Source organism: Dipodomys spectabilis, unplaced genomic scaffold (genome assembly GCF_019054845.1).
Source record: "Dipodomys spectabilis isolate Male_0828 unplaced genomic scaffold, ASM1905484v1 ptg000054l, whole genome shotgun sequence".
NCBI classification, from domain to species: Eukaryota; Metazoa; Chordata; class Mammalia; order Rodentia; family Heteromyidae; genus Dipodomys; species Dipodomys spectabilis.
This window is the reverse complement of record NW_024870731.1, coordinates 33,153,101-33,173,618: the sequence shown is the minus strand read 5'-3', so window position 1 is coordinate 33,173,618 and position 20,518 is coordinate 33,153,101. Positions and strand designations below refer to the sequence as shown.

Genomic DNA, 20,518 nt, shown 5'->3' with positions numbered 1-20,518 from the left:
TTCCCTCCCTAGTTTTATCCACCTCTGAGAGCAAAAGCATTCCAGAACAAAAGTTTCCTTTGCTTTCTGGGAAAGGAGACATTGTAGGTAAAACTTTCTTTGGAATTGCAGAGAAGCTTGAAAGCCCTATCCTTATATCTTTTGTCCTTTGATTTCCCCTCCCCCATATTTGTGTCCATTCTTAATTGCTAAATCCTATAGATTGTCTTTCCTAAGTATGTCTTGAGTCTGTTCATGTTCTCTGGCTCATTCACATGATCACCTTGATCTGAACTGTATTTCTTCACCTCAGCATAGTTGACTGGTTGATACTTGGTTGTGTGGTGGTGGTGGCAGTGGTAAAGAGGAAAGGTAGTTTTATATATCATAGGATGTCTAGCCACCTACCTGATATCTTTGTATAGTGGGAAGTAGCACTCTTCCAGCCATGAAGATAAAAGACATCTACAGATGTTGCAGAGGCAGACCGATCTTGGTGTCAGCTGTCATCTCTTGCCTGAACTACAGCTCTCTCCTTCACATGTGGAGCACCAGGAATAGCTTATTAGAAATGTAAAAGTGACCTCACTCCCCATCCTTAAGCCCTTTCTTGACTTCTAGGATGTCTTGGGTGGCCATCAGGTCCAGCATGCTGGCTTCTACCTGCCTGTGCTCTTCTACCCTTTATTCTATTTTCCTGAGGCTTCCTGCCTATATCTCCCTGGTTTCTTCCAGCCTCTGTCTGGGCATTTGCACTTCCCCTTTCCTATACCTGGAAGAGCCCTTCCAAGCAATCTTCACTAGTTAACCTGCAAGTTTTCTGCCTCTTCGTCCTGCCTCCATCCTGTCAGCACTTAGAGGTTATTCTTTAGTAGATAACCTTTCTTTTAGTCTTCCCATCTCAGCTCCAGGAACTCTTCCTCTAGGAAGCCAGGGTTCTCTGACTTTACTACATCAGGTGTCCTCTACCTTTATGGCACTATCGCAGCTTTAAGTAAATAACTGGAGGAACCTGCCTTATTCACAGCCGTGGTCTTGCTCCTACAGCCATTGCTATGTGTCTTAAATGCGCTCTCTCTGTCTCTCTCTGCCTCTCTGTCTCTCTCTCTCTGTCTCTGTCTCTCTCTCTGTCTCTCTGTCTCTCTGTCTCTCTGTCTCTCTGTCTCTCTCTGATGCCAATACAGAGACTTGAACTTGGGTCCTTGTGCTGTCCCTTGGCTTTTTTGCCCAAAACTGATGCCCTACCACTTGAGCCATTGTTTTCTGCTGGTAATTGGAAATACAGGTTTCATGGACTTTTCTGCCTAGGATGACTTTGAACTGTAATCCTCAGTTCTCAGCTTCCTGAGTAGCTAGAATTGTAGGTGTGAGCAACCAGCTCCTGGTTTAAACTCTTGATACAAGTTTGTTTGGTGGATGAACTCAAGATTCAAAGGGCTGTCTTGTCACCCATCAAAACTTGTCATATTGTTAACCAAAAGCGGGCTTGTATTACAGAAGAATACAGTTTTTCTGTGACCCCACCCCAGTTCATAAAATTGTTTCCAGGTTTTTGGGTGGCTTCATTTTTCTTCCAATTGGATCCACCCAGATCAAGTTGTATAAAGCCCCACATCTCAGAAACCATTTTGCCTATTTCAGAACTGAAGATAAGTGAGTCTAATAGACAGCTGTATCAGAAGATATTCCAGATGTTGGGAGGCTTTGAAATGGATCTATCAGAATGTTTACCCTTGGATGGATTCTGTTTCTGACAGCCCTCAGCAAATAGCCATTCCACAGTTTAGCTAACCAAACAGCCTCGTTCAGCTAAAAGAGTTGCTGGCTGTCACTTGTATTCCATCCCAGCGATTTATAAAGCAAATTAGGAGTTGGCTTACAGATATGTTACCCCACTGCACAGGGTGAAGCATAACTGGAAGGTTCAAATTGGGAATTCTCTCAGTGGTTCTTTCTACATTCAGAAATGGTGCTAGCCTCTCTGTAAAACTATTTCATGAGTATGAGTCTATTTATAAGGTAACCATGCATTAGACTGTAAACCAGGGAGCTTAAAAGGAAAGGTGGTAGTATCCATTGTGTTTACTGGGTGTTGTATGCTTAGGGTGGCTGCTGTGTGCATATACATAGCTTCCTGAAACATCTTCATTCAGTAGAACTCTTATCTCCTCCTTCCCTCCTTCCCTCCTTCCTTCCTTTCCTCTTCTCCTTCTCCCATCCTCCTTCTCCTTTTCCTCCTTCTCTCTCCTGCTCTCTTTCTCTTTTTTGGGTGGGTGGGGGATCAATTTATAAAATGTTATAAATCAAGTTAAAGCTAAAGGTTTAGATTTCTGAATGTTGAGATAGGATTTGAACCCAGCATTCTCAATTCCAGGCTCATGGATTGTAACCAAACTAAGCAAAGCATGTTGTTCTTGAGCCATGGCCCCTCTGAAGCCTGTTTTATTTGCTAAGTGCTACATGGACTGGAGGGGTGAATGAATTCTGTTTCATCCTCAGAAAGGCTTGGTGACACAGGTATTCTTACCCCTGGCCCTGGACACTCCATATTGCAGATAAACATACAGACTTTTAGGAGGTTAAATACCTTAGATGGTTAAATACCAGTGGTCTCCTGTGGCATATTTTAGTTTTCTACTGGGCTTTGAATCCTTGGTGATGCAGAGTGTTTGTCCTATGCCGCAATTCCTGTTTTCATAGGCTCAGGATAGAACACATGAATATAAAACTAAACGGATTCTAGCTATGAAAGAGATTTAGAGCCTGGGGCCAGTTGCTCACATCTGTAATTCTAGTCACTCAGGAGGCTGAGATCTGAGGATCATGATTCAAAGCCAGATTGGCAGAAAAGTTGATGCAATTCTCCAGTTAACTAGCAAAAGGCTAGAAATGGAGCTATGGATCAAGTAGTAGAGTACCAGCCTTGAGCATAAAAGCTTAGGAACAGCACACAAGCTCTGAGTTCAAGCCCCAGTATATTCTCTCTCTCCCTCCTCCCCTCTCCTTTTCTCTCCCTCCTCTCCCTTCCCCTCCTCTCTCCTCTCTCTTTTCTCTCTCTCTCTCTCTCTCTCTCTCTCACATACACACACACACACACATACACACGTGCACACCAAATTTACACAAAACAAGTAAAATGTAAAAGAGAAATGGTGTCCTGGATAGAAAAGTTTCTGTGTCTTTTGTTTGTCTCTGAGTCAGTTTAAGAGTGGTTGATGGGGCTGGGAAGGTAGCTCAGTGGTAGAGCGCTTGCCTTGCATGCCTGAGGCCCTGGGTTCGATTCCTCAGCACCACATAAGCAAAAACGAAAAAAGCCAGAAGTGGCGCTGAGGCTCAAGTGGTAGAGCGCTAGCCTTGAGCTGAAGAGCTGAGGGACAGTGCCCAGGCCTAGAGTTCAGGCCCCATGACCAGACCCCCCCCCCAAAAAAAAAAAAAAAAAAAAAAGAGTTGTTGATGGTAGGACCTGATGGTGTCCTGGATAGAAAAGTTTCTGTGTCTTTCGTTTGTCTGTGAGTCAGTTAAGAGTGGTTGATGGTAGGACCTGTGTGAAAGGCTCACAAGTGTGTCCTCATGGTCACCTTGCTCACAGTTTTATATTTTGAGTGCTAGGCACAACTAGATGCCAAGGTGAGCAACTTGAATCCGGGGAATCAGTTAGATCTGTTTCTTAGGCCTTCGAAAACACAGCACATTCATACTGTTCTTTGCTCACCCAAGCTTTTGAGCTGTGAGTTAGCCACCAACTCCCCTTGAGTAATGGTGTCTTAATAAGTCAGTTCCAATAAGACGAGGAAGTGGTATAACATAATGATTACTCTTGTAAAGAAAATAACTAACAGATGGATCTGAGCAGTCATCTTTCTCACCCATTCCATATGTATAATTATGGGGGATTCAAAGGACAGAGACACTATGTCACCTTTGCAAGAACAGGACCTACAGCAGCCCCACTCCCCCAGGAAGGGGAAGGGACATGTGCAAAGATGTGGCCTCTGCCTGGTTGTTTGCACTGGAAATACATTCACAGCTGTTTCCAGGAGCCCCATGCATTTGCTAAATGGGTACCAAGAGGGGGATGGAGGCCCACCAGGTCATGAGATAAAACTGGATGCAGGTACTCTGAACACAAGCAGTGTGTGTAATAGAACCCAGTTGCTAGAATTGCTGATAGAGGGGTGGTATTCTCCTTCTCCCCCATTGTGAAAGCACTTCGGGCACATCTCCAATCCCACTCTCTTGGCTTTAGTGGCTTCATCTGTAAAATGTGGTAGTAAAATGGCTACTAATTGGGTTGTTATTGACATTAAACAAGGTGATGAATATTAAGGTGCAGTAAGAGTTATCCAGCACCTACTGAACTATCTGTAGGGTCTTAGCACTTTGGCAAATAACTTGTCAAGGAAACATTAGAAATTTGAAGGAATTGTTATAGAGAGGAAAGGAGATTTTTTACTCCAAGGTGCGTGGCTTTATGAGGAGCTTCATGTTGCCTCTGAATTTGTATTCTGTATTTATATTCTCTGAAGCATTTTTCAGTGGTGGAGAGTGTGTGATAAAGAAAAACTTCAAATTGTTTTAAAGCCCAGGGGTCAAGTTGTGAAGGGGGAGTTCAAAGCTTGTGAGTGATGTGAGAGTTTAGTGTTTGTAGTGTATTTATATTCATCCCATCAACTTAACAAAACTTCGGAAAGGCCTGGCATTTCCATCTTATAGTTGAGTGGCCCTTGCTCTCAGTTTTGTGTTGAAGAAGATGCTTCACTTTGGTAGCTGGATGTTTACATTTCAGAAACTGTCATCCTAGCTGGGCATTGGTGACTCCACATCTTTAATCTTAGCTATTCAATTCGTGGTTTGAAGCCAGTCGAGGCAGAAAAGTCCATGAGATCCTCATTTCCAATTAGCCAGCAAAAAAGCTGGAAGTAGATGTGTGGCTCAAGTGGTAGAGAGCCAAGTGAGAGCATGAGGACGTTAGTTCAAATCCTACTAGCATACACACACATACACACACACACACACACACACACACAAGAAAACAAACACAACCTCTAATCCAAGCACTAAGGAGGCTGAGATAGGACGACCCAGAGTTCAGAGACAGCCTGGCCAGTGATGTTCTATATCAGTCAACAAAATTTAGCAGGGTGCCAGTGGCTTTCACCTGTGTAATCCTAGATACTCAGGAGGCTGAGATCTGTGGATTGTGATTCAAAGCCAGCCTGGGTAGAAAAGTCCATGAGACTCTTATCTCCAATGAACTTCTCAGAAAAAGCTGCAAGTGGTTCTGTGGCTGAAGTGGTAGAGCACTAACCTTGAGCACAAAGAGGCTAAGGGACAACATTCAGGCCCTGAATTCAAGCCCCAGGACTGGCAAAAAACAAACAAACAAACAAAAGAAACAAAATAAAAGTCAGAAACTTCAACTACCTTGTCTTTAGTCCATTTCAGATGTTATAACAAAAATAACATAATTCTATGTACTTTATGGACAATAGAAAGTTATTTCCACCATGGTAGAAGCTAAAAGGCTGGACATGGAGGTTCTGGCATGTCTGGTGCTCAGGGTAGATGCCCTCATTCTCTGGTGGCCATCTTGTTGCTATGTCTTCAAGTGGTAGAAGGGGTCTCCCTTGGGCCTCTCTGATTCCCAATCAACTTTAGAGTTAGGATTTGAGCATATGAATTTTGAGGGCACACAAACTTTTATAGCGCAGTACCTTGCAGCCCAGCAAATGGACATGCTAAAACCCTGCATCACTTTAATAAAGGTCCTTGGGAGGGTAGGGGTGAAATTTGAAGTGGTTTTGATGAATAGTGCTTGTGGATATTCACTAGAAAAGAAGATAAATCCATGAAACACAAAGTTGAAATCAAGCCACAGAAAATAGAAAATTAGTCAGTTAAAAATTTCTCAGGTGGCTGAGTGCTCTGTGGCAGCTCACATCTGTATTCCTTGCTGCTTGGGAGGCTGAGATCTAAGGATCGTGGTTAGAAGCCAGGCCAGACAAGAAAGTCCATGAGACGCTTATCTCCAATTAATCACCTAAAAACCAGATGTAGGGCTGTGCCTCAAAGTGGTAGAGTGCTAGCCTTGAGCCCTTACAAAAGCTCAGTAACAGTATCAAGGCCTTGAGATCAGTAGCAACAACAACAAAAATTCTCAGATTGGTGAGCCAGTGGCTTGGGTCTGTAATCGTAGCTACTTTAGGAGACAAGATCTGAGGATCAAAGGGCAAAACCAGCCAGGGCAGGGAAGTCCATTAGACTCTTATCAAATTACCCACCAAAAAGCCAGAAGTAGAGCTATGGCTCAAGCAGTAGAGCAGAGGCCTTGAGCACAAAAATCTAAGTGACAGTTCCCAGGCCCTGAGTTCATGCCCTAGTACCACCCAAACAAACAAGCAACAAAAAAATCCAAGTTGTTTATAGCAGTAAGTGAGGTTTTTGTTCGTTGGTTTGTTTTGAATTTGCAAGTAGTAAAAACATTTTATTTCTTATATATTATTTTCCAGAAATATCTTGTTTAGCTTATAGATATGCATTATACAATTCTGCATATATTGTGGCTCTGGAAGAGCTTTCTTTTTTCCTTTGATTTGTTTCCCCAGGCCCTGAGTCTCTTTTCTTTCTAACTACATCTGCTTTGGTGACAGATACATCCTGCCAATCCTTCCATTGACTGTCATATCCAATTCCAGCTTATTTTCAAGCATCATTTCCATGACCATTGTCAGTGTTAGGCTCAAACAGTTTCCCCTTCTGTTCTTCCTCCAAGAATCCTTTCTTTAGAACTGGGATTTGAATTACAGGGAGGACTTAGTCCGCACTGCTTCATTAAAAATTACAAAGTTTGAACTACAAAGAAGACAAAAGTATCTGAGCTGAGTGTGGGGAGTGAAGACATGCCCAGCTCTTTGGTACAGAATTGCTGGCAGCCCGCTCTGCCTCCTGGTCCCCACCCCTGCCCTCCAGACCCCTGATCTGCACATTTTTGCCTGGAGACAGCTAAATACACAGTGCTTTCATGTCACCAGTGTGCACACAGAGCTGTTTCCCAGCTGTGTGAGGCTCTAGGAGCTTTGTATAACTGAGCTGAGAGGGGTCTTGTCACCCCAGACACACAGCCCTCTTCTATAAGCCCACCATGGCAATGATTGGGAAACATGGAAGGTGGGTTTTATGTGTGTGTGTGTGTTTTATTGTTTTAGTTTTTTAAAAACAGGAGTTTTAGAAAGTCCTCAGTCTTCAGTGACAATGGCATGGATGGACTCAGAGCCGCCATACTAATTAGGCAATGAATGGCATGAGTCCAAGCTCCTGAGGTGGGATTGTTTGGAGTAGAAGGAACAGTGACAGAGTTAATACTGAATTGAAGATGGACTTGGTCCCTGGAAGACAGTATACATTCCTAGACACTTAAAAAACATTTAAAGCAGCCTCTGCAAAATGTCTTTTAAACAAAGCAGAGTCATGTGTCATTTAACCACAGGGACACTTCTGAGAAATGCATCTTTAGGTGATTTTGTCATAATGCCAACCCTATGAAGGGTGTTGCCACCATTTGGATGCCTGTGACAGATCTAGGCAATATCACCTTGTGGGACCAGGCGTCTATGAAGCCCACCCTAGAAATGTCCTTAGGCAACACAGGAGTGTGTATATTCAATGTGTGACTTTTCACTATGGCATTTTCTTCCCTTCCTCACACTCTTGAACAGCTAGACCTTCAGTTGCAAGGTAGGCTGAGTATGTGTGCCTTACTGATCGATGATAAATAACTTAGCAAAGTTATTTTATTCCAGATTGCTCCTATGTTCCACTATGAGCCTCTACTTCTGCCTCTGGCTTGCTGACTTAGGTTCATGGTGCTGTTTAGGCCTTGCTAGTCACAGCTCCTTTTCCAAAGCCCGTCTGTATTCCTTTCTCAACTCTAAAGACCTAAACCTCACCCATACAGCCAACATTGCCCTGGACCCACCTACCCACTTGAATAGAATTCTGGGGTGAGGGTTAGTGTGATAGTGATCTGTTAGCGCTCCCTGCCAAGCTGTGAGCAAATAGTGATGCCAGAGGACCCCAGGATATGACAAGTCTTCCTTTTCTGACCCCAGGCCCTTCACAACTGTTCCTCTATCTTCCAGATCCTGGCTGCTGGGTAGAAATAGCTGCCACCAACCAAGGGCTGTAGGATAGGAAAGCTATCAAGAAGGTCTCATTTCTACTTGCTATTGTTTACTTGTGGCTGTTTTTCCTAATGTCCTTCCCAGCCCTAAGAACCACTCATCTGGTAGGATTTAGAGCGTCTGTGCTCCCTTGCTCGTTCTTCTCTTCTGCTTCCATTGTCCATCCCTGCCCAGTTCCGAGCCAGTATCTGTGCCCCACCTCTTGTTTCTGGCTCCTCCTCCTTTCAGCCCCGAGTGTGTCACGTGTCTGTCATCCTCCTAGGCTGCAACCCACTGGCTCATTGTCACCTGTCCCCCTTGCTTGTGCCTTTGGCACCCCTTATCTTCCTTATCATGCCCCTTCCACCTCGTATGGAATTTGTTCACCCAGAATTTACAACAAGCGTCTCCTAGAATTTGGAACTCTTTCTACAGCCTTGCAAAAAGAAAAAGAAGAATGTATACTAATCTTTATTTCATTCCAGACCCTAGCTCTCTTAAGCTTTAAGTTAAGGATTAGGCATTTCTTATTTCCTGACCATGCAAGAGTATGATTTATGAGATAAAATATCGTGCTGGCTTCAGTACTGACTGTGTCCCTCCCAACATTTGTGCCTTGGTTGTGTTGTGTGTACTTATTATTGACTGATGTCAAGAGAAACTTATATTGTTGAGGTATGTGTCTCACCTATGGTCATAGTAATACTGAGACATGAATTAAAACTGTCACCTGGTTGTATGGATAAGAAAACTTATCTCAAGCCCAAGATCTTAATATTCTTAACTCTCACATTCTCATCAGTCCATAATAATCTTTTCAACTCTTGTGTAGTACAATCAATATGATCATATAAGTTGTATGAATCAGTATGTTTCCCTGAACTCTAATTACAAAATTTTTACTGTACTCCTTCATTTCAAGATGCATCTTTTTGAGACAGAAGCGTTTAGGCTAGGGGGCAAACATTTATTATTATACAAAGCTCTTGGGTATTGGGATTACATGGGCCTGAATTCTAACCCTAGCATTCCCACTTAGCCAGTCTGATCTTGAGCACATGTATGATTTTTGGTGAGCCTCAATTTCTCAGATTATAGAATGTTGATATAGTACCTGCTTCAAGAGGATGAGGTATTAATCAGTTGTCATGAAGAGCCACCAGCACATGGCTTCTATTACCTTTCTGATGTGAGACAGCTTTTCAGTTTTTTACTTGTATCAAGAAGATACAAGTGTCCCTTTATAGGATTCATTAGATTAGTAAATGAAATAAAATACTCGTGTTCAATTTAATTTCAGACACATACCAAGAGCCCGATAATTGGTAGCAGTTGCCATTGGTAGTGTAATATATTAACATTCTTTTCTGTCTTTCCCTCCCTTTCCTCCCCTCTTTCCTCCCTCTCTCCCTCCCTCTCTGTCTTTATGTCTGAAGTAGTTATCACACAGTAGACTTAAAACTAATATTTGTGATCATTTCGATGGTACATTCTTCTCCGCACATCATTTGAGATTGTCAGACTAAAGCCATCTGCCTTGAATTAGTGTGTAACTGCACAGTTTCTATCACTGATTAGTTATGAAAGCCAGGCATGTAAGATATGTAAGATAACTTGCTCCAGTTCCCATGTTATTTCTAACTTTTTCACCCCTGTGAAAGAGCAAGGCAAGAAATGAACTTTGTAAACTTCTCAATATCCAGTGCAGAAGATATAAACTATTTCCATTTGAGAATTATCATGTTTACATATCAGAATCTTCAAGTTTATTCTAAAAGTTGTATTCCAATTCAACAGTACCTTTAAAACCACTCAGATTAGTTCCCCAGAATGGTAATCTTGGTTGATGGCTTTGGGGGATGTTGTTTAATGGACATTTTGCTAATAACCAATGAAATAGGTTATCATCAAAAAGGCTCTGCTGGTTTTCATTAGATGCAGTGGATTGGTAGAGACTAGCTTCTATTTTATATTAAAATTCTGCGTTTTGTATATCAAGTAAGTGACCCTTCAGAAATAAACGTTGTGTTGTTCTGATAGGATACTCTATTCCTTCTCTAGAAGTGAAATGCCATTTTCTAATGATGAATTGTAATTTTGTCTTTAGAGAGTTTTCATAATAAGCTTTTGGGGTCATATGAAAAATATGACACGAAGCTCTTCTGGGCATAATTCTGGCTGTGTATGGAAGCAGAGTTAGACATGGACGACTATAGTTGTGTCCGTATTGGTGCTCTAGGAAACTCACAGGGTGGTGTAGACAGTGGAGTGATTCAGTGTGATAGACTCAGAATGGCACATGCCATTCAGATGGTCGAAGACAAAAATATTTGGTGAGCAATTAGTAAATACCGGAACAAAAAAAAAAATCTCTCCTTTGTAATAAGTTGCCAACATTGTTTTAAGACAGTTTATTAAGAAGCATTTCATCATTTCAAAAATGCATGTAAATAATGCATTTAATAATACATTCTTTTTTTTCTTTATTTGCCAGTTGTGGGGCTTGAACTCAGGGCCTAGGCACTGTCCTTGAGCTTATTTTGTTCAAGGCTAGTGCTCTACTACTTGAGCCACAGTGCCACTTCCAGCTTTTTCTGTTTAGGTGGTACTGAGTAATCGAACCCAGGGCTTTATGCATGCTAAGCAAGCACTCTACCACTAAGCCACCTTCCCAGCCCAATACATTCTTAAGAATGCATTTTAATGCCCTGTGCAAACAGGAAACAGAAAGCAAATGCCAGCCTACAGACAGTCCATGAGAGGTCTTGGATATCATTTATATTCTTGGAACCATTTCAAAGGTTTACTAGTGAGCTTGATGTTTATATGAAAGGATATTAAAAAATTATCTTTAAATATTTGTACAAGGGGATTTTCAATTCCATAAGTCAGACTCTGAGTCCAATGAATCTTTGTCAATGTCACCCTTTCCATCATTCCCCCCCATCTTTCCTAATCCCATCCATACCCTTAAGTTAGGTGGTTCCATTTGTGAGAGGGTAGTAAAGGACTTTATGCATCGGGTCAAGTCTATTTTTATTCCCCTGTGTGTTACTTGAGAGTGTGGATTGAGGCACTGGCATCTCAGTCTCTCTGGGCTGTGGAACGCTGTGCCTCTGTGACCTGTGTGACCTACCCGATTGACTTCTGCTTGTTTGATATGAAAGTTTTCACGCTGACCAGGCTTCTGCAGAGTGCTCTGGGTCAAGCTGCTGCTCCACACTGTGAATGGACTGGACAGTGATGACTTTGTGAAGATACCCCTCCCCCTTCCAGTCCAGTCAGGACTGTCTGTCTCCATCCATGTTTGCCTCTGATATTTCCTGCACTGTCCACCACTCCCCCCACTTCTGCCAAGTCCCCCAAACAGAGATGACTATTGATGGGCCATGCATGCGCTCACACTTCCGAGAGGATTGCCATTTGACCTTGGCGTGACATGACATGAATGCTGCCATTGAAAATAGTTGAGAAGTCAGCAAAAAGTAGCCGTCTAGACAGCTAGCGTCCAATGGGCTGGTCGAAAGAGAGCTGTCTTTGACAGACCGTAGAGTCATTGATAGAAAATGTTCGTGAGACATGTCTGGACTCCTCCAGACATTCTTGTGTGGTCATCCCAGGGTTGGACAGTATCTACACATGTTTACAACCTCTGAAACACAGGATGGAATTTCAGATTGCATTCTAAAAGTTTAAACACTTCCCACAAGATAAAGTATTTATTAAATGGTTCACTCCATAGTCCCCAAGTCCACTTCAGATTGAAAATTTCTATCATTTAATTTCCTGTTTGTAACTAAACACTTGAACTTGTTTGTTCATTGCAGGGTGAAGAAACCAAAAGTCTAACACTCATCCTACATCGGGATTCTGGCTCCCTGGGATTCAATATTATTGGTGGCCGGCCTTGTGTGGTATGTTCATTGCTAAAACATGTTTTTCCTTTTTTCCCGGGTTGGTTAGACGATGCTGAGGACTGGAAGTCTTGCTTATTTCCCCTCAAAGCTAGATGGGGAGACTGAGGGGAAAGGAAAGAGAGTTCTCTTTGGTTAGTACTCAGTGCTGGGGTCCAGCCTTGAGGACTGTTGAATCTCACAGGAGGAAGAGTTTTGGGGAGGGCCCAAAAGCAGAATTTTTGAAGGATGATTAAAAGCTTTCTAGATCAGAAGAACTGTATTTTATGCATGTATATATATACACATACATTCACTCAATATACATGTTTATAAATATGTATATTGAATTAGCTTAAGTAAAAATGAGCATATTTAGTTAGCTATAAAATAGTTATACTATCACATTGGTAAAGTGTGTTCCTTCTAAGAGTTACATGCAAAGGGGGAAAATTTTAAACAAAGAAATTAAAATATGACTGACTAAAACTTTGGCTACATTGTTTCATCACTTCAGCACATTACGTTACATTTTTCTGGCCATTTTGGAAGATCATTGAACTAACAGATAATAGATGTACCCCAAAGGAAGAGATTTAGCAGAAAGTAAGAGGCCTGAAGCAGCAAGAGAGGTAGGGTGCTACAAGGGTAGAAAGCAATTTAGAGGTGGTAGACAAGTAGGGAGGAGATCAGAAAGAAGCTAAGAGAGGGACATGGGCCTGATTCCTAATTCCCGATTCCTAAAGGCCTTGGGCCGTGGGGTTTAAATGAGCTCAACAGTGAGTAGACAAAACCTGGCTGCTCATAGGGAGTGATGTGAAGGAATTTATTATTGAATAATGTGCTTATCTTTTGGACAAAGCCACAGTTTCAAAACCAAACTAAGAAGTTTTACTATAAAAAAAGGATAACTTAGTTATAAGTGATAGACAGTCATTAAAATGATGAACATTATTTGTCTTGCACAATGTCTTAAACGATGAGAGTAGATGATAGATATGAAGGAGGAGAGTTGGTCTTTCCTCCTCTGTTCAACCCGTGGGTTGAGCTCACAGTGTGTCCCAGTACCTCTATGGAATTTGTAGAATACATATGGGTGGTATGGTTTGGTTACTACTTCTTATCTGTTCATAAGACCTCAGGCTGTCTGTCCCCATGCTGTTTGGACCTAATTTTTGAAACCAGGGCTCCACACACCCAGCTTTGCAGGGAGGGAGAAAGTTAGGATTCATTACATAAGCAGTTGACCCCAGAAACCAGCTGATCAGCACAGGATTTGGACTTGTGTTCTCCAACTTCTAGAAAACATCTTTGTTTCTTAGCACAGAGAGCAGTGTTAGTTTCTCCTTAACCTGTCTTCATAATTGTCTTTCCTCTACCGACCTCTTGTTATCAGTTTTAAGAAACAACTTCAATAAACTAAGATCCACTTCATTTTAGTAGATGTTTTAAAAGCCAAAAGAACCCAAACTAGGAAGATGTCTTCTCTGTCTTAGGTCTAACCACATCAAAGCCTAGTGTTTGCAAAATACAGGAGTGGAGAGGTGTGTCTGTGCTTGGTATTGTTGAGAAACCTATTCTATCAATGCCAGTGAGCTGGCTGGATAGTTTTCTACCTCACCAGGGTGAAGTACCAAGCTCAGGCCCAGTCTTACTGGCAATTTATTTCTTGCTTGTGCATAAAAGAGCATATTTCTACTTCTTTCCTTTTTCCTTTAAAATAGAGATTTAAGTACAAGCCAGATCTGATTTTGTAGCATTGCTAAGTGCTCTCTGTTGATGTGGTCATTTTGGAAAAAGTACATGCATATATCCTCCAGAGGAAAATTTAATTCCTCATGTATGTGGTTGCTGTGTGTGTGTGTGTGTGTGTGTGTGTGTGTGTGTGTGTGTGTGTGTGGTGTGTGTGTGTGGTGTGTGTGTGTGTGTGTGAGAGAGAGAGAGAGCCTGCTCGTTCTAATGAGCAGAAATAGCATATGAAGATTTGAATGTATTCCACAATGTTACCTAGAAAATCTGGCAGGCCATTTTGTACATGGTAAGATGCCAAGATGAATGACAGTGCACAGACAGGCAGCCTGGTTAGAACTGGAAGTAGAATGTGGTACAAATGATGAGTATGTTGCCCAAGGAATTCCTGTTAGATGCTCAGCTGGCTTGTGAAATAGCCCAACCTGGGGCTGTGACATAAGGTTTGTCAAGGCAAGGCAGTATAGAATGCTCTGAAATCACATCATTCATCTCTGCTAGTTCTCATCACCCTAAAGAAGGAGCTGCCAGTCTATGTATCACCTTTGGCAAGTGGACATGATTTTCAGGTACGCTGGGGATGAAAACAATCTTTTCATTTTTCTTTCACATAAGCCAACAACACAAATAAATCCCAAACCGTGTTAGGTCACCATGATAAATAGATCTGACTTAGAATGTGTTAGGAAAAGAGCCAAACACACTATGAGATGACTTCTAAGAGAAAACTGTAGCTATCATGAATGTGTTTGATCTGGTTTTCTTGGATTATCTTGCTTTCTCTGGTTATTTTGCATCCTATCCTTACTCCTTTCCATTGACTAAACCTAAATTCTGGTATATGGTTTTACTTGCTGCTCTCTGATTTTTCCTTGAAGCTTCTAATGCTCTCTTAGAATAATTACTTCGATAGAGTATAGTATTTTGTAAAACAAGCCAAAGCCAAAATCCCATTCCCAATCTCTCTCATCCTCTCTAGCCAAGAAATACAAAGTAGCTAAGTCAAAAGAAACACAGATTTTTTTTTAAACCATATGACATATTGACGTTACCTGAAGAGAATTTGGGCTTGCTTATGAATCCATGGTGGTCTAGTTGGCTTCCAGACTTCTCTGTTAAAATATTGTGTAGGCTGAAATGTTGGACTTGTGTAGTAGTGTGTCTGGGGAGAGATTTTCTAGTGGGAAACAGTATTAGACACAGAATTGTGTGCAAAAAATTCTAGCTTTTGTGTAAAACCAAAATACAGTGGTTTTTCTGGGGGTAGGGTGGGGTTCTGGGCCTTGAACTCAGGGCCTGAGCACTGCCCCCGAGCTCTTTTGCTCAAGATTAGCACTCTACCACCTCCAGATTTTGAATGGTTAGTTGGAGAGAAGAGTCACACAGGGACTTTTCTGCCTGGGCTGGCTTTGAACAGCAACCTTCAAATTTCAGCCTTCTGAGTAGCTAGGATTACAAGTGTGAGCCACCAGTGCCAGGCGAATACAGTGAGCTTTTAGTTCGGTGAACTTGGGTAAGTCACTTAGTCTCTTTGGGACTCAGGTTTTCTATCTGTGAGACGGATAACATTGCTTATTGTTTGTGCTTATTTTGGAAATTAAATAACATACATAGAACATTCACTGTGTTCTCAGTAAATAGAAATTACAGTAAATAGAAATTACCTTTGAAATGTGGATGCAGGGAGGTGCCTCAGAATATGGCTGCTGAGAGAGAGAACGGGAGACATGTAGCTACTCAGCTGCTGTGGGCTGAGTGCTCAGCAGACCTGTGTAGAGCACGCCAATGCCTTTGAAGGCCAGTTGAGTGAGTAGAGCACCCGAAGCACTGCTTACCCTCTCTTGGAAGAGTGTTGATGGAATCCAGATGGCAGTTTGAGATGCCACATGGGGGTAAATGTTGGGGAAAACACTTAATGCTCACTTCAGGTTGTGATTTTGGTTTGCTCTGGTGAATCATGTAACATTTGAAAGAGAGAGAGAAAAAATCAAACTGTGTGTGTGTGTGTGTGTGTGTGTGTGTGTGTGTGTGTGTGTGTGTGTGTATGTGTGTTGCAAGGAAGAGAGGGAAAGAAAGGCCAAAGACCATATTTTCCCAACCTTAATAATTGCTATTGCATTTGAAGGGTTGGATGGAACACTTTCAAAGTCTTTCTTGCTCTCTTTAGAATATAGGGAGGTTTGCTGTTTAAAGAGGAAAATGTTAGAGTTTCATAGTTTTTTGACAGTGATAATGTTATATGTTTATATGTAAAATAAGTATTGTTAAAATAGATCTTCATCTGTATTGGGTTCTCACACATTCACGTGAAATGTAATTCCCTCAAATCTTGTTATGACATGGAACATTTACCCACTGATGCGAAAAAAAAATAGATGGCATTATGGTAAGAAATTTACCATGATTTGGGAGTTTAGGTTGAACATCCTGAGCTTACTTTTCAAATAATTTTGTTTGGAAACAACGTATGCTTATGCTATTTGATTTATAAATCCATCTGTTAATCACTAGAAATTTAATCCAAACACTTGGAGAGGATTCATTGTGCTGTTCGGAAAAAAGTTCATGAACAAGCTAGGAGGGTTTTTGCAAGCCTGCCAGATCCTTTTGATTTTTAAGGAAGGAGGGAGTTTGAGAAATAAGCTATCTTCTTTCTCAGAAAATTTTAGTCCTGAGGTTTCATTCAGAGATCTCTAAAGGGATTTGTGGAAATTGAATCGGAATTTATTAGGAGTAAAGCAGTCACTGGTGGTAGGGTTTATTATGTAAATCAAAATAAAACAATACCTAGTTTCATTTTAGATTATTAGATATCAACAAGCTTAATGAGGCTCTGAGTAGGCGAGGATATAGAAAAATTCTCTAAAGACTTCTCAGCGCAAACTCTCTGGAGGGTAATTCAGCAGTATTTATCCATTGTACATATTTGACCCAACAGTTCCCTTTGCTAGTGATTTTCCCTAGATAGAGACCAGAATAGACCTTTCAAACTATAGGCAGGAAGCTAGTATCTGTGACAGCATTGTCTCTAATAACAACTGGAAAAATAAGTTAGCATACTCTTCAGCCATATCAAGAAATAGGAGTGGGGAATACAACTCAGTTCAGTCTCCTATACCAGCAAATAAGATAAGGCAAAAAAAAAAAAAGATGAAGAAGGTTAGACATGTGTGATTGGAAGTTGTCAATTGCCAAGATTTCTAGAGTTATTAAGAGGGACAATTAGGAGCGTAAAGTGACCTGCCATAATTCTATGATATATAGGAAGGAGAGCAGATAGGTATTTAGGAAGGATGCATTAAACTGTTTTAGAAAGAATGCATAAACTCCAGTAGATGCTGTAAAGGGGAACAAAGATGACATATTGTGGGTAATAGGCATGAACCATTTTTTGACCTTCATGCCAGTATGAAATATTTGACCATGTGCATGTGTGGTGTTAACTCTAGTTTAAGACAGTAGTGAACAGAAAGTGTATTGCCCCTTCTGACAAGTGAGGGTCAATGACTGTTTTTAAGTGTAAACTTTTCTCCCCCCCTCCCCTGCCCCCGCCATGCCCAACTTCGTGCCTAGCATTCATGTTTGTGTTTTTTTAACCCAAAGGACAATCAAGATGGATCATCCAGTGAAGGAATCTTTGTATCCAAAATAGTTGACAGTGGGCCGGCAGCCAAGGAAGGAGGCCTGCAAATTCATGACAGGATTATTGAGGTATGTGAACTGGCCAGTGTCTTTGAATAGGCTGAATGCCATCCGTCCTTCATCTGGCTTACACCAAGATGTTTGGTCGGGGAGGGAGGCCTCAAGTGGTGGATGGTTAGGCAGGAGGCACACTTCTCTGATCGTGTGGGACTGGATTGGGTGTTGATTGCCTTGGTGTTAAGTTTTTGTTAAATATAGAGAAGTCGGATTATGAGTGGCATATTCATGATTTGGCTTCTTTCATGCAGACTTGCATCTGTTTTGTATGCTTCAGTTATAGCCGTCGGAGGGTTGTCTGCTAGTTAGAACCAGATGAACGGACAGTCCCTGTTGTACAAATTGTGACTGTTCATATGGGTTACCCGGGTACAACTGTGTCAACTCTGGAGTCATTCTAGTGTCCTCAGAGTTCACATCAGACAATTATGTTTACACGTGCCTTGCTTTCTCTTGTGTTTGCTCTCCTTACTGTTTGCCTGTCATCAGTTATATGACTCACTGGCCCAGGGAGCGGTAGGCCAGCATGGCTGTTAGGATTCACTCTCATTATCACTTCTTTTCTCCTTTCCATTTCCAATTCTTCATTTGTCTGTTCAAGCTTGTTCCTATAGCAGGCATAGTGATTCATACTGGGAGAGGGCCATACCCTTTGGAATAGGGTAAGGCTATGTTCTAGATTATGCTGAGATGATGAAAGGCACAGGATTGGGATTTTTATTCCCTGTATGGGTTCTTGTTGCAAAATTTGGTACACAAAAGTACTTTTCTTTCACTGGTATTTGTTAACTTTCTGATTTAATGGATCCATGAATAAAATTTGTTTGATCTCCTAGTAGGGAAAAAGTAAATGTGAGATGCCAAGTTGATGTGCTAAATCCTGTAAGAAACTCACCCATAGACTGCCATCACCCCACTATAGCTCATTAAACAGGAAAGTAGGGAAGGATACAGCCCTGATACCAGTGGGTGTTTGTTGTTCCAGACACATTTGTGTAGCACCTATAATTCCCAAGTATTTTTTTTTCTGGCTCGTTTAAAAATCCTGGGCTGACTAGAAGCTTGACCACGAGCTAAACTGTAAGTGAAGCGTGCATCACCAACTGGCATGTGACCGCATGCTTCTCCTGGGGAAAAGAGTGTCCAGAAGACAGAGAAGCATGTCTCAGTTTTCTAGTCTCATTTGGACCAATTGCAGTGTGCCAGTGTAGTATGTTGCAGGGGTAACTTATATGTGTGGGAAAATGCATAGTTAAGTCTCACAGGGGGAAAAGAAAGTGAACAAGTTAAGGCATAAGGTTCACTACTCTGGTGGAGTGGGCCATGGTCACTTACATGTGGAAGGGATATTTGATCTGATCTTAGGGACGATATTAATATTGCTGCCTCTCCTGTGACCTTTGCCACAGCCTTTAGGGGTGGAATTCTTCTTGCCTTGTGTTTTAGGTTCAATCTGTACTTCCCCAGCCAGACTTGGCTTGGGCAAGAGCCCTTTTCTAAGAGCTCAAATGCTGTATTACTTACTGTCTTTCTTTTTTTTTTTTTTTTTTGAGAGTGAATATATTTTCTGAGACTATTGTTCAATAGATAAGTGCAGTCTCTTGTTGCCAAGGGTTTGGTGGAACAGGCAGTTTCTCTAAGTAATGGAATTTCATTGCTCTTATGTTTTGCAAATGAGAAATCTACAGCTGGGCAGGATTTTCTCTTGGCAGACGATGATCTGTGTTTGAAATGTTCAGTACGGTTTCTGGTAAGTCACATTCCCCTTTTGGACAGTATGTAAAATATTAATCATGGCCCAGTGTTGAGATTGAAAGAAGGATGATCACAATAGAGAAACGATACATGTGTAATTGCAATTGACACACCGTGCCCTTCTCAGTCAAATCCTAATCTCTTTTGACATGATACAATGATTCCCATGACTGAAAATATGTTCTCTGGTTCACCTCATCCGTGTTAGAGTCTGTTATGAGGGGGCATGAGTTTGATTACTTTCTATTGGGGGAGGAAGGAGGGGAGAGGAGAAGAAGGGAGAGAAGACAGAGGGAGAAAAGAAAGAGGGAGGGAGGGAAAGAGGAAGGAAGAAGGAGGTTGCTGAGAAGATCAATGATTCCTTTTTCAGGGGAGTGGGCAAACTACCACCAGAGATCTTCACCATTGGAACTTTAATTCCTGCAGAAGTGTGCTTCTATTTAAGCCAGAGAGACAGATGGAGACCTGTACTATTGCAGAATGACTGTGGTCTGCCCGGACTCTGTGTGCTAAAGTCCTAGTAGTATCCTACATCAGAGACAGATATGCTCTCTCCCATCCCATTCCTGTGTCTTACAACAAATATTTTGAAATGTCACTAATAACTGTCTTAAAATGAAACTCACCAAAATATATGCACATACATACCTTTAGAATTATAGAAATATAGACCATAATAGGGAGATAAGAGGAAAATAATTTACATTTAAGTATATGGGTCAGTACATAAACACATAGGCACAGTAGCCGTGGAAGACATAGGGATGTCTTCTAATGCTTGTGTCTCTGTGCAGATGTAAGGTGACATGCTACCTGCAACATATCAGAAGGTGGTACTGGTGGCTGATTGACACTGCTGTTGATGTTAGAAGTTTCCACTGTTGTGGACGGTCATGTCAAGTTCTGGTGCAGCAAATTACCATTATTCTTTAATATTGCAAGCGTTGAATTGCTAGAAACTGTGTTTGTGAGTGTATAGGTATGTGTGTATGTAGCAAAATATATATGTGGTAAAATACATGTGAGATTTACCATTTTAACTTTAAAATGATAGTTCATTTCCCTTCATTACACTCATAGTTTGTTGGATAATGAACATCACTTTTCCACTTCAGCACTTTCCCAACAAAAACTACAGCCATTCATTCACTGATGGGCACATGGGTCTCTTCCACCTGTGGCTGTTAGGAAGAAATTTTGCTTTGAATGTGGGTTTATAATTATGCATATTTAAACTGCAAAACAATTCTTTGTGTTTATATGTAAAACAGATCAGATGTTATA

The 20,518-nt window shown here is 41.4% G+C and overlaps 1 protein-coding gene across 1 annotated transcript in view; it reads left to right on the top strand.

Moving 5' to 3' along the window:
- Pdzrn3 (PDZ domain containing ring finger 3) overlaps positions 1-20,518 on the top strand; it is a 219,038-nt gene that overhangs the window by 5,041 nt on the left and 193,479 nt on the right. The window contains exons 2-3 of the mRNA XM_042680210.1: positions 11,966-12,052; positions 17,384-17,491. Coding sequence (XP_042536144.1) covers positions 11,966-12,052; positions 17,384-17,491 — 195 coding nt within the window. The remainder of the gene's footprint in view (positions 1-11,965; positions 12,053-17,383; positions 17,492-20,518) is intronic.